General features: G+C 37.0%; 2 protein-coding genes across 5 annotated transcripts in view; one reads left to right on the top strand and one right to left on the bottom strand.

The window, feature by feature from the left end:
• Positions 1–2,690, bottom strand: part of LOC107592273 (histone acetyltransferase KAT5-like) — a 6,721-nt gene extending 4,031 nt beyond the window's left edge. For 2 of the 3 annotated variants that reach the window (XM_016281702.1, XM_016281703.1), the window contains exons 1-7: positions 2,595–2,690; positions 2,420–2,486; positions 2,135–2,203; positions 1,873–2,009; positions 1,660–1,728; positions 903–1,076; positions 655–735 (exon numbers count right to left, since the gene is read on the bottom strand). In XM_016281702.1, the coding sequence (XP_016137188.1) occupies positions 655–735; positions 903–1,076; positions 1,660–1,728; positions 1,873–2,009; positions 2,135–2,203; positions 2,420–2,486; positions 2,595–2,672 (675 nt within the window). In that variant the 5' untranslated portion in view covers positions 2,673–2,690. The remainder of the gene's footprint in view (positions 1–654; positions 736–902; positions 1,077–1,659; positions 1,729–1,872; positions 2,010–2,134; positions 2,204–2,419; positions 2,487–2,594) is intronic. The other variant, XM_016281704.1, reaches the window with a different exon arrangement.
• A 1,044-nt stretch (positions 2,691–3,734) lies between these two features.
• The window catches only part of LOC107592275 (protein FAM76B), a 13,212-nt gene continuing 2,389 nt past the window's right edge, over positions 3,735–14,557 (top strand). Inside the window, exons 1-9 of one of the 2 annotated variants that reach the window (XM_016281706.1) lie at positions 3,735–4,195; positions 4,532–4,596; positions 4,702–4,756; positions 4,849–5,004; positions 6,765–6,946; positions 7,070–7,120; positions 7,265–7,327; positions 7,440–7,575; positions 10,746–10,847. In XM_016281706.1, the coding sequence (XP_016137192.1) occupies positions 4,109–4,195; positions 4,532–4,596; positions 4,702–4,756; positions 4,849–5,004; positions 6,765–6,946; positions 7,070–7,120; positions 7,265–7,327; positions 7,440–7,575; positions 10,746–10,847 (897 nt within the window). In that variant the 5' untranslated portion in view covers positions 3,735–4,108. Of the gene's footprint in view, positions 4,196–4,531; positions 4,597–4,701; positions 4,757–4,848; positions 5,005–6,764; positions 6,947–7,069; positions 7,121–7,264; positions 7,328–7,439; positions 7,576–9,096; positions 9,199–10,745; positions 10,848–14,557 lie in introns of both variants that reach the window. The other variant, XM_016281705.1, reaches the window with a different exon arrangement.

Raw genomic sequence — 14,557 nt, 5'->3', positions numbered from 1 at the left:
TGTTCCAGTTCCTGCCAATATCCAACAACTTCGCACAGCCATTGAAGAGGAGTGGACCACCATTCCACAGGCCACAATCAACAACCTGATCAACTATGCGAAGGAAATGTGTTGCACTGCGTAAGGCAAATGGTGGTCACACCAGATACTAACTGGTTTTCGGACCCCCCCGGACCCCCCAATACAGTAAAACTGCACATTTTAGAGTGGCCTTTTATTGTGGCCAGCCTAAGGCACACCTGTGCAATAATCATGCTGTCTAATCAGCATCTTGATATGCCACACCTGTGAGGTGGATGGATTATCTCGGCAAAGAAGTGCTGACTAGCACAGATTTAGACAGATTTGTGAACAATATTTGAGAGAAATAGGCCTTTTGTGTACATAGAAAAAGTCTTAGATCTTTGAGTTCAGCTCATGAAAAATGGGGGCAAAAACAAAAGTGTCGCGTTTATAATTTTGTTCAGTGTAACTATAGTACTATAGTTAAATAATAGTATAGCAAAGTACCTTCATGAGATAAAAAGAATAGAAGTGCCCTAAAATGTCACAATCCTAATTTTAACAGTTGCTTAACATCTTACAGGACCATTGTCATGGTATAATTATGACATGTTGATTTTGAGAACGAGCATTTTTATCTGCAGGACATACCTCATCTGTCCCTCCACAACTTTTTCTTTTTCTCCCAGGCGGAGGAGGAATAAGATGACGCTGGATGGAGGTTGTGCCATTCTTCCAGGAGGAAGAAGCAAAGGAAATAAAGAAAGGTTTGATTTTTAAAATGATATTTAAAAAAAATACTATATACTTAAAAAACAAAAAAAACATATACATATATATATATATATATAGAAGAGATAAACTATTCTCGAATTGTTTCAAACACAGTAATTTCTTACTGTAGTGAGAGAGGTGAGTGGTTCATGTTCATCTCTGGATTTAATGCTGAAAGAGGAATCTCTCATTGTGGGATAGACAGAGGCCTGACTCGCCTCCGCAGAACTAGGAAGTGAAGGCACTGGAGTCGCTGCGGTCACTTGTGTTGCCAAAGAGATTGACTCTGCTTTCCTTTTCTGTAAGATCAAACAGAAACAGGACTGCTAGTTTTTTTCTGCATAAAAAGTGAGTGCAACGTTCTTTAAAAGGTACTAAAATTCATCATACCTAAAAACATAACCATGAGTAAACTTCTGCCACTTACCTCATGAAATAAATAAGGAGTCATGAGAATGTTCTGATTAATGTGGTCTGGCTGTATTAGGAGATGTTACATACAGTTTGCAAAATGAAAAGACTTGCTTTAGGAGTAACAAAACATCTTTTTTTTTAGTTCCCTGTGCAATAAATACTAAAAATATATCTAGTATTTTAGATGTACATTATAACTTTGCATCTTTCAAAGATTTAATCTTATGTAATTCCTTTTACAATGCTATAATTATTTTGCAATAAATATCTTTAATTTACACATCACATAAAAGGTTCTAAATGCTATGTGCAATTTAAATCGAGACGAGGCAAAAACTGCATCCCTCACACTGTTTGAAAAGTGTATAATTCGCTTATTCAAATTAGTCTTTAAGTCAGCCCATTCATCATAAACTCTTGCTGTGCAGATTGATTGGCAAAAAAAGAATGGGCAGGGATCGTCTGTACCGGTGTGGGGAGGGTTTTGCCTCTTGAAGTAGCTGAAGCAGACTGAACATGGAGATCTAGACTCTTCTTCTAAATTTGAACAGAAAGTGAGAGACTGAACAGGATGCAAATTTGAAAACAGCTGCATATGATATACTGTATATCTCTGCCACTGAAGTGGGGGAGTGCTGTTTCTACGTCTAGAGTCACAGGGTGAAGGGTGGATTCTCTTACCACATCTCTCTCTGGGGAGCTCGGCCTAGACCCAGGCAGGCCATCCTTCATGGGAGTCTTTGCCTCCTTCTTGGGAAATTGGAGCTTCTTAATATCCAGCCGGTCTGGAGTAACCCACTCGTCCAGGCGCTTATTGACTTCCAACAAACAAAAAATTTATTTTTTTTGTTCTTTGAAATTAAAGGCTGAATAAAGGGAATCATGTAATGAGGTAAGTGACCAAATTATTTACCAAAGACCAAAGCTAATAATTAATACTCACAGTCAATATAGTGGACATAGTAAAGCTTTTTCCCATGGATGTCTTTGACACTGAGAATTTCAGCCAAAGCTATGAAGGGACAAATTTATGAATCACTTTTGGTCAAGCAAACAGTTATATCCTTAAATATCTACTTATATATATATATATACTACTATATGGATAGATATATATGTTTATACTTATATTCACATGTAGCTACTTTTGTACACATGAGCGCTGAGTAATGCAGAGAAGCTGCTAGTGTTATGTGTACAGATACGCTGTTGTCAGGCTGATACTTACGCCATTCGTCTTCATTTTCTTGATTTTTTCGCAGCACGGGAAGTCGACAGCCCTCGGTGATCTCAACCTATGAGGACATAACGCGATTATAAATGACATCGAACAACAAAGACTGAACAAATGTCATTTAAATAGCCACTAAAACGACATAAGAGCCAACTGTCTGTTTACTTACCGAGTGATCCGCCATCTTTTTTTTATTCAGGCGCACACAAAAGTGCGTTACAGAACGCGAGTCGCGTTGATTTTGCATGGAGTGACGCACTAACTGATCTATTATTAAAAAAATTATTTTAGCAGTATGGCTATCTTCGTCTCCTTCGGTTTTATGACGGGTAGCACCAATGTTTAGTATGGCTATCATTTTTTCCCTTTAGTATTTATATAGTAATTCATAGAGTAATTTAAATGTTTGTCGATTTACACGTAGAACAGTGTAGAAAAAGCGAGGCTAACTGCGATGAAAAGTGGTGATAAATTGAATTAGACATTTAGATGAAAATCTTTATAAAAACGAATAGTTTTTATGTTTCGTTGTGGCATTTGCCGTCCAATGTCCAGTTTGAAAGACTGAAAAGTAAGTAAATTATGTAAAATTAAAAATAATAATAACAATCAGGTATTCTATGTTTAGTTTAGTTACTACAGAATGTGCATTTCTTACAAATAGTTTGGATGCATCGTGTTCATGTGAGAGCCTAGAAAGTGAACACTTGAGCAATCCTTATGACAATTATGGTTAAAAATTGTTGAGGGTAAAATACTAAAAAAAGAGTGTATAATAGTGTTATCTAACTATTTATTGGAATCTGACATATATGCCTGCTGAAATTGTTTTTCTTTATCTTTTCTGTTCTTTTTACAGCTCTAAGTAACTTAAAAGGGGATTATCCTGCTGGAAATCACTAGTAATCATATTAAAGATTCCTTGAACATCACCTCTGTAATTCGTACAACTGTAATTATACAATTACTCAAATTATTTCTAGAATACAACTACGTTCTCTACATTCCTCATGGGGGCTATAGCTTCTGATATACACCATTCTGTCACCTTTTCTGTTTAGTTTTGCTCTAGAGACTCTACAAGGAAAATTCACATTTCCCGTCTGAGCCATAATGGAGCGCCTTACAGTCGTACTCTGTCCACTCTTTCCAGTTTCACACGAACGCACAAGAAAGGGTGAGAGCTCTACATCACAAACACGTCACAAATAAACAATGCGTAGTTTTTTAGAGAGGCGGGACGAGCTCTTTGATTGGTGCAGATTTTTCAAATCCATTGTTCCCGCCCATCGGCGCTGGCACCTGATTGGCTGTTGAGTCTTTCCTTTGTAGTCAGGTCGCATCCGGGTCGTGCGCCGACGACTGAGATACAAAAAGGAGAAAGCAAAAATTCTCACCAGGAGCCGAAAAACGGAGAAATTAAATCAGTTTTTTAGTTATTCTTTTTACGTATTAGTTTATATGCTGTTCAAATCATGAGTTTAAGCCACTGATGTTTTTATAGTAGTATTCGCAGAGCAGTTTTAAATGGTTGGAACCATTTTATTTATCGGGATTAAGTGCCGTTTTAATTGGGATTGAATCTGCTCAGGTCTCACTTTATCGCATGTGTTAAAGGTCGTCTGCGCGTAAGAGTGTTTATATTTTATCAGTAGCGGTAACTGTGTGTTTGTGGGGTTGGTGATGGCCACATCGGCCCTGTACGCCTGCACCAAGTGTAACCAGCGGTTCCCGTTTGAGGAGTTGTCGCAGGGCCAGCAGCTCTGCAAGGTGAGAGCGCACATGCACGTACTGTTTACATGCGTCTAAAGAGTCTGGAGTAAATGTATGTGTCCCAGCGAGTTGTGTACGCGTTAATTGTGAACTACAGAAGCATTCAGACATTATGTTTAAGCTAATACACCACTGCTGGTGTTTTAACCCGTTTATGTTTTAAAATACAGTCCACCAGTCATACATGTAATTGTAATAAGTTGCACTGCCCTTGTTAGATTCTATGTGGCCTGTATGTATACACCTACATACACAGAACACTCATCTAGCCACCATACTTGAGGAATCACATTTAAAGTGAATCCAGTGTCATTGGTATTTTCTTCCTGGCAGGAGTGTCGGATCGCACACCCTATAGTGAAATGCACCTACTGCAGGTCAGAGTTTCAGCAGGAGAGGTACGACAGATACACGACCAGGGATGGGAAAATAATTCTTTGCCCACCCCGCCACATTGGCTCGTAAAGCATCTGTTCTAATGGAAATATTTTCTTTTTTCTCAGCAAAACCAACACTATCTGTAAGAAATGTGCACAGAATGTCAAACAGTTTGGGACGGTAAGTTCACATGACCGTATGTATCTTCAAATAACTGGAAATCCCACGGATGTGTGCGCTAACGCGTATTTTTTTGTTGCTGTTTTTTTCAGCCGAAGCCATGTCAGTACTGTAACATTATTGCTGCATTCATTGGAACCAAATGTCAGCGCTGCACCAACTCTGAGAAGAAGTACGGCCCTCCACAGACCTGCGAACAGTGCAAGCAGCAGTGTGCCTTCGACAGGAAGGATGAGGGAAGGAGAAAGGTGACCAATCACTCATGCACTTCTTATTGTTCATCCACACACTCTGGCTGTGTTCTCTCACACTGTACGTGTGTGATGTGATTCACTCCGCTCTGACAGATTGGAGAGTCACTGTTTTCAGATTTCAACACATTGAAAGCAAGAGCTTAGAGTTCTGTTCAGCATCAAACGCTCAATCATGTCTGTCATTAATTACTGGACAAGTTGCATACAACTGCTGTTGGTTTAGGAACAACACAGAGCTGATTCATTAAAGCTCACTCCTCCCACTGATCAGCCAGCTTTACTGATTTATTATCAGCAAGGTATTGCATTGTTTGTGTATAGTGGAATAGTAGTGGAAACGCTTGCCATTATGTCTGTAAGGCAGTAAAAATATGAGATTTTAATTTTTTATAGGACAACCTGTTTGAAAACATAATTCAAATGCAAATCCATTTGGCGATGCTAGTGGTGCAGAAATTCTCTTCACCTTTAAAAGATTCACACCATGTAGATGTTATGCTCGCATCCTGAATTTGATTGTAGCAGTTTGCAGCTGCAGGTTTGACTTTATGCAAGCAACCAAGACTGCACTGTTTTTTGTTTTTGTTTTTTTCATTTAGCACTATTCTTTGTCTTGATTTTCTGTTGTAATGGGATTTTTGAAAATGACAGTGCTTTATGGCAAGCCGTTTTAGTTTAAAATATTCCCAGCGTTACTCGTCGTAATTGCATTATTACTAGTAACAATTCAACTAGAGAGCTCTACAATTAAATTCTTACTAGTAACAATGCCAATTAGAGAGCTCTCTGAATCAATTTTTACTAATAAAAATTGCATTAAAGAGCTCTGTAATTGTAATTCTTATTAGTAGGAATTGAATTGTAGAGCTCTCTAATTGAATTCTTACTAGTAAGAATGTAATTGCAGAGCTCTCTAATTGAAATTGTAACTAGTAAAAATTGATTTAGAGAGCTCTCTAATTGGCATTGTTACTAGTAAAAATGCAATTACGACTAGTAACGCTGGGAATATTTTAAGCTAAAACGGCTTGCCATAGTGCTGAATATCTGAGATGTGCTGAAAATCTGAGAAGAACACTAAAAGCCCAGGTATACTTCACTTTCCGTTCCATCTCGCACATAGCCACGTCCTCACAGATTTCAAATTATACTCAATCGCGTATGGACAAGTTTGACACATGCACAATACCAGCTAGTAGACTCGTTCTGTCCCAACATTTACCTCGCTCCTGCGCTGTTGTATGCAGATTGTCCACACAGTCACAAAAATTAGGCTGCGTGCGGACACTTTTAATGATTAAAATAGCATCATGTGGACAGTGCGTGGACTGTTGCATACTTTGGGCTTTAGCTGAACTTTTGCAGCACCCGTTTGCTCACCCAAAAATGAAAATTCTGTCATTAACACACCCTCAAGTTGTTCCAAACCAAAGAAGATATTTTGAAAAATGTTGGCAACCAAACAGTTGCCGTTAGCCATTGACTTCCATATTTTTTTTTCTCCACACTATGGAAGTCAATGGCTACCAGCAACTGTTTGGTTACCAACTTTCTTAAAAATATGTTCTTTTGTTTTCAACAGAAGAAAGAAACTCCTACAGTTTTGGAACAACTTGAGGGTGAGTAAATAATGACAGAAAAAATAAATAAAAATAAGAATTAATTCAAAACATGAAATACTATAATATTGTATAAATAATACTAAAATAAGACTGAGCACACTTAATGCAGATGTCAATTCTATCTTTCTGCAGGTGGATGGGAAGCTCTTGTGTTGGCTCTGCACACTCTCATATCGCCGTGTTCTACAAAAAACGAAAGAGCAGCGGAAAGGCCTTGGCTCTTCCCACTCGAACTCCTCTTCCCTCAGTGAGAAAGAACATCAGAGACACCATCATCACCATCAGCACCACAGACATGGAAGTTCACATCACAAGTAAGCATGAATTATATAATACAGATACAAGCAACCAAAGTGCATCGGCGTCCGGTCACAAGAATACAGACTTGTTTATTGAAAATCCTTACAAAAATGCTGTCCCGTGGATGTGTGTTACAGAATAAGTGGTACTTTAAGTCCAGAGCAGGATCAGGGACTGTGGAAGCAGAGGTGAGATGCATCGTTTTTTACATACACATAGGTGATATGCAATTTGTATTTGACTGTAGTTTAATATTTAGGATGACCAGTGTGTTTTGTCCATGCTGTGAGATTGTTAAGGTGTATTGACTCTAATTCGCTTCTCTTGTGTAGCATTCAGAAGGAAACGCCAAAGAAAAAACCCAAACTAGAGACAAAGCCATCCAATGGAGACAGGTATTTACTTCTCACTGTAATCGCCTCTCTATCAGTCTGTCTCTGTCCATCCAGACTGGCTGACACATTCTCTCCTTAAATATTAAATGCATTTCTTTTTCTTTCCCTCCAGTAGTTCAATCACTCAGTCGATGGATTCTGGAGGCACGGATAACTTCATCTTGATCAGTCAACTGAAAGAGGAAGTGATGTCATTGAAGCGCATGCTCCAGCAGAGAGACCAGACCATCCTTGAGAAAGACAGGAAGGTAACTTGTGATGTTACTTCCTGGCTTTGGTGCAACATGCACATGGAATGTTCACATTTTGTAGCTGCAGCGCTTTCGGGCTACAGTAGGACTCACTGAATCAGAATCATGTGATTCAAACGGTCCTCATATTTTCATAAAGGACAAACTCTGAAAGCAGATGCTGACAATAGTACATGGATATTGATGGATGCATAAATGTGTTCATTAACACATTAATAGACTTGTCTCTCTGAGCTCCATTCCGTTGTCTGATCAGCCACTCACTTCACAGTCCATTTCCTGCCGGATGTTATAATTATGCTCAAATGCTTGAGCTGTTATTAGAAGTCCATAAGTAAAAGTAGGGATGTAACGATATGAAAATTTCTCATCACGATTATAGTGACCAAAATTATCACGTATTATCACGGTATTGTTAAAATGTGCTGGAGATGTTCAAAAAGTACTGACACACAAATCACTTCCCCAAGTTTTATATTTAAAAATCAACACACAAATTTTTTTTGCATAAGCACTAAAACAATAACATTGCCAATGATATTCGGATTTTAAATGACAACTTGACTGACAACAGTTTAATAGCATGTTGAAATATCTAATGTAAATGTTCAAATAAAGCTTTGAAAAAGTTTCATAAAAAGGTAAACCTCACATTTCGGCCTTTAAATAAAGAAAAGATATGTCAAAATGATAATTGTTAAAAAAATTATTATATGTATTTTGCCTGATCCATAAATAATTCTAGGTAACTTATCTGAATTGTTTAAATGTGTAGAAAGCTTGTTTTTTATCAGCCGGTCAATTTACAGCAGGGAATGCAAATTCGGTCTGGTTTTGGCCAGACAGAAACTGCACACAGGCTGAATGTAAATATAAGTCAAAATGATAATTGTTAAAAAAATTATTATATGTATTTTGCCTGATCCATAAATAATTCTAGGTAACTTATCTGAATTGTTTAAATGTGTAGAAAGCTTGTTTTTTATCAACCGGTCAATTTACAGCAGGGAATGCAAATTCGGTCTGGTTTTGGCCAGACAGAAACTGCACACAGGCTGAATGTAAATATCAGTATAAGTCTCTGTAAATCCACTCACTGACAATGCCATCGAGTAGTTTCTGAAGACAGTCAGAACCTTCATAGGTACATTCATATAATTAATTCATTCATATATTCATTTGTATAATTCCCTTAGCACTCTTTTAAAATTTCCCAGCTTTTCCGCCCTGTTTTCACTTGCTTTATGCTGGACAGTATTAATTTATCACGAGTTGTTCAAATCCCGGTAATCTATTACGGTTTTAATGATAATTAAAATATGAAACGGTAATACTAACCGTGGGGAATTTTATCATGATTTATCGTCAAACCGGTAATCGTTACATCCCTAAAGTAAAGATATAAAGATTTCATTGATGTGGATTTGGGTTTGCATTTGTGTGACAATTGTCTTTTGACAACTTTGGAAAAATGAATATTTTGAAAAGATTATTTCATAACTTTGTTTACTGTTCCAGCTGACGGAGCTGAAAGCAGACTTTCAGTATCAGGAGTCAAATATGCGGGTGAAGATGAACAACATGGAGAAATCACACAAAGAGGCCATGGAACAACAACAGGTCACTTACACAGTACACTCTTCATCACACGTTATAATAATTCATAATTCAAGTGGTAATAAGAACAAGTCATCAATATTTTTTATTATTTTCATGCTGTGGGAAATGTCTGTTAGTGTTTTGATTAGCGTTTATTCAAAAATACAGTAAAATTACTAATATCATGAAATATTACTGTTTTAAATAACAGATTTCTATTTGAATGTTTTAAAATGTAATTTATTTGTTTGATGGTAAAGCTGAATTTTCAGCAGCCATTACTCCAGTCTTCAGTATCACGTCCTCATAAATCATTCTAATATGCTGATTTGCTGCTCAAGAAACATTTATATAAACAGTTTTGCTGCTTAATATTTTTGTGGAAACCAAACTTTGAATAGAAAGTTATAAAACAGCATTTGTTTGAAACTTATCAGTTCAATTTTGATCAATTTCATGCATTCTTGCAGTAGTAAGTATATATTTCTTTAAAAAAAAAATCTTACTGAGTGCAAACTTTTTAGCTGGAGGCAAAACAAAGGAATAACTGGAGGCGGCTAATACAAACCAGCATAGAGTCGGCTACATTAGGAGCTTAAAATGTCATCTTTAAATGTCAGAATCGATGGATTACAGGCTCCAATTTGAAGTTTTATCACATACCTGCTGCCATTGCCAGACAAAAAAGCGACGACAGCTGTAATAAAACGAGCGGACTGGACAGAAACGCCATCAAGTTTCCTGTAACCTCCGTGGACAAAGCAGTATTGCGATTTAAGGACACTTCCTTTAGGTATTACTTGGAGCGAAGATGAAAACAAAATGCCATCGAGTAGTTTCTGAAGACAGTCAGAACCTTCATAGGTACATTCATATAATTAATTCATTCATATATTCATTTGTATAATTCCCTTAGCACTCTTTTAAAATTGCCCAGCTTTTCCACCCTGTTTTCACTGAAAACGAAACTACTCTGCCTGCTGTCTGCACGTGAGACTGTTACTTAAAACTGCTTTATGCTGGACAGTATTTATTTATCACGAGTTGTTCAAATCCCGGTAATCTATTACGGTTTTAATGATAATTAAAATATGAAACGGTAATACTAACCGTGGGGAATTTTATCATGATTTATCGTCAAACCGGTAATCGTTACATCCCTAAAGTAAAGATATAAAGATTTCATTGATGTGGATTTGGGTTTGCATTTAATTCATTCATATATTCATTTGTATAATTCCCTTAGCACTCTTTTAAAATTTCCCAGCTTTTCCGCCCTGTTTTCACTTGCTTTATGCTGGACAGTATTAATTTATCACGAGTTGTTCAAATCCCGGTAATCTATTACGGTTTTAATGATAATTAAAATATGAAACGGTAATACTAACCGTGGGGAATTTTATCATGATTTATCGTCAAACCGGTAATCGTTACATCCCTAAAGTAAAGATATAAAGATTTCATTGATGTGGATTTGGGTTTGCATTTGTGTGACAATTGTCTTTTGACAACTTTGGAAAAATGAATATTTTGAAAAGATTATTTCATAATTTTGTTTACTGTTCCAGCTGACGGAGCTGAAAGCAGACTTTCAGTATCAGGAGTCAAATATGCGGGTGAAGATGAACAACATGGAGAAAGCACACAAAGAGGCCATGGAACAACAACAGGTCACTTACACAGTACACTCTTCATCACACGTTATAATAATTCATAATTCAAGTGGTAATAAGAACAAGTCATCAATATTTTTTATTATTTTCATGCTGTGGGAAATGTCTGTTAGTGTTTTGATTAGCGTTTATTCAAAAATACAGTAAAATTACTAATATCATGAAATATTACTGTTTTAAATAACAGATTTCTATTTGAATGTTTTAAAATGTAATTTATTTGTTTGATGGTAAAGCTGAATTTTCAGCAGCCATTACTCCAGTCTTCAGTATCACGTCCTCATAAATCATTCTAATATGCTGATTTGCTGCTCAAGAAACATTTATATAAACAGTTTTGCTGCTTAATATTTTTGTGGAAACCAAACTTTGAATAGAAAGTTATAAAACAGCATTTGTTTGAAACTTATCAGTTCAATTTTGATCAATTTCATGCATTCTTGCAGTAGTAAGTATATATTTCTTTAAAAAAAAAATCTTACTGAGTGCAAACTTTTTAGCTGGAGGCAAAACAAAGGAATAACTGGAGGCGGCTAATACAAACCAGCATAGATGTTTATTCAAAAATACAGTAAAATTACTAATATCATGAAATATTACTGTTTTAAATAACAGATTTCTATTTGAATATTTTAAAATGTAATTTATTTGTTTGATGGTAAAGCTGAATTTTCAGCAGCCATTACTCCAGTCTTCAGTATCACGTCCTCATAAATCATTCTAATATGCTGATTTGCTGCTCAAGAAACATTTATATAAACAGTTTTGCTGCTTAATATTTTTGTGGAAACCAAACTTTGAATAGAAAGTTATAAAACAGCATTTGTTTGAAACTTATCAGTTCAATTTTGATCAATTTCATGCATTCTTGCAGTAGTAAGTATATATTTCTTTAAAAAAAAAATCTTACTGAGTGCAAACTTTTTAGCTGGAGGCAAAACAAAGGAATAACTGGAGGCGGCTAATACAAACCAGCATAGAGTCGGCTACATTAGGAGCTTAAAATGTCATCTTTAAATGTCAGAATCGATGGATTACAGGCTCCAATTTGAAGTTTTATCACATACCTGCTGCCATTGCCAGACAAAAAAGCGACGACAGCTGTAATAAAACGAGCGGACTGGACAGAAACGCCATCAAAAACGCACATTTAATATCAGTTAAGGTTATATTCTCACCAGGAAAGTCCGCTGGCTCACTTGCTTTGGTCCGGACCAAATACAATGTTTATTTTGTTTGTTTGGTGCGGTTCGCTTTCACACTGCCCTTTTTGCAAGTGAACCAGAAATTGTAAACAAAACCACACGTGTGCTAAGGTCATCCATTCATTGGACAGAAATTCTCAAGCAGAGAAAACAGGAAGTGCAAAACAGGCTAATCATGGAGATCTTTCGTAGAGCAATTTTTATTATTTGACTGATTTGGTGTTATCAGATAATAATGCAATATGAAGAAACTTATGAGCATCATATGAGACAATGTTATACGATGTTGTAAGAACGACTTGCCGAAAATAAAATCTATAGATAAAATACTTAAAGCATATCACGGTGCTAGTTTAAACATTTAACCTAGGTAAATGTGCACTATTAGGCGCATATCCAATCGTTTGTGTGGAGAGTGGAAGCTGAAGCGCGCTTCAGGACATCAGTGAAAACAAATGCGCTGTCATTTTTGCTCATACAGGTAAGAATAATACATCATTCGGAACTGTAAAGGGTCTATTTGTGTGCACGCACAATATCAACAAAACTTTGTGCTTTTGTCAAATAAAGAAAACAAATAGAATTCGCTTGCCTTCTCGGTGTGGAACAGGAGCGCTTCACAAAAATGAACCAATAACGAATATTTTCCTTACAGATGATGAATATATATCTATAGAAAGCTTTAAATGACCACAAAATAATTCAAATCTAAAAAACTCTTTCATTATGTAATCCGTAAAGATGCATTTCTTTTCGCGTCCATGATGAGATGGCGAGTCAGTATCATCAATTTCATCTTTGGGACACTGACTCAGAAAACACTAGTTAATTAATAAATAATTCAAAAATCTTATTAGTTTCCCCCAACATATTCATGGTGACTTTTGCGGCAAGCTTTAGCCTATTTAGCGCGCTCACGGCACGTTTCTGTGTGCCATGGTCACAAAAAAAATCATAATTTGCATGCATTTTTAAGCATTGTGTTGTGCTTTTGTCAAATAAAGAAAACAAATAGAATGCGCTTGCCTTCTCGGTGTGGAACAGGAGCGCTTCACAAAAATGAACCAATAACGAATATTTTCCTTACAGATGATGAATATATATCTATAGAAAGCTTTAAATGACCACAAAATAATTCAAATCTAAAAAACTCTTTCATTATGTAATCCGTAAAGATGCATTTCTTTTCGCGTCCATGATGAGATGGCGAGTCAGTATCATCAATTTCATCTTTGGGACACTGACTCAGAAAACACTAGTTAATTAATAAATAATTCAAAAATCTTATTAGTTTCCCCCAACATATTCATGGTGACTTTTGCGGCAAGCTTTAGCCTATTTAGCGCGCTCACGGCACGTTTCTGTGTGCCATGGTCACAAAAAAAATCATAATTTGCATGCATTTTTAAGCATTGTGGTTTAAAAACAAGTGATTTAAGCCATTGAAATGCAAACAACAGCACTACATGCGCGAGCTGTATGTTTCTGAGCGCAATTTCTGCAATTGGGTCGGATCGAGGTCAGGACATTTTCACACTTAAAATGAACCATACCAGAGTTTGTTTGGAAGCGGACCAAGACCATCTCTTCAGCTGGGTCTCGGTACGGTTTTTTGGTCCGCACCCGAGTACGCTTGCTGTATTCACACCTGCCAAAAAGGTCCGCACCAAGAGGGGAAACTAACTTGAGTTCGATTCAATCGAACCAAACAAGACGGGTGTGAATACACCCTAAATATTATCCAATTATTGTTTGGTTATGAGTATTAAGATTTCTCATGCATGCCCACCTAATCAGAAATTGGGGAACAAGTTAACTAACGACTAACGCCTAAACATACAGTATCTCACAGAAGTAAGTACACCCCTCACATTTTTGTAAATATTTTATTATATCTTTTCATGTGACAACACTGAAGAAATTACACTTTGCTACAATGTAAAGTAGTGAGTGTACAGCTTGTATAACAGTGTAAATGTGCTGTCCCCTCAAAATTACTCAACACACAGCCATTAATGTCTAAACCGCTGGCCACAAAAGTGAATACACCCCTAAGGGAAAATGTCCAAATTGGACCCAAAGTGTCAATATTTTGTGTGACCACCATTATTTTCCAGCACTGCCTTAACCCTCTTGGGCATGGCGTTCACCAGAGCTTCACAGGTTGCCACTGGAGCCCTCTTCCACTCCTCCATGACGACATCAGAGCTGGTGGATGTTAGAGACCTTGCGCACCTCCACCTTCCGTTTGAGGATGCCCCACAGATGCTCAATAGGGTTTAGGTCTGGAGACATGCTTGGCCAATCCATCACCTTTACCCTCAGCTTCTTTAGCAAGGCAGTGGTCATCTTGGAGGTGTGTTTGGGGTCATTATCATGTTGGAATACTGCCCTGCGGCCCAATCTCCGAAGGGAGGGGATCATGCTCCGCTTCAGTATGTCACAGTACATGTTGGCATTCATCGTTCCCTCAATGAACTGTAGCTCCCCAGTGCCGGCAGT

The sequence above is a fragment of the Sinocyclocheilus grahami genome, unplaced genomic scaffold (genome assembly GCF_001515645.1).
Source record: "Sinocyclocheilus grahami isolate Dianchi unplaced genomic scaffold, SAMN03320097.WGS_v1.1 scaffold152.1, whole genome shotgun sequence".
NCBI lineage: Eukaryota > Metazoa > Chordata > Actinopteri > Cypriniformes > Cyprinidae > Sinocyclocheilus > Sinocyclocheilus grahami.
Note: the sequence above shows the minus strand (reverse complement) of the source record. Positions and strands in the feature narration are given on the sequence as shown.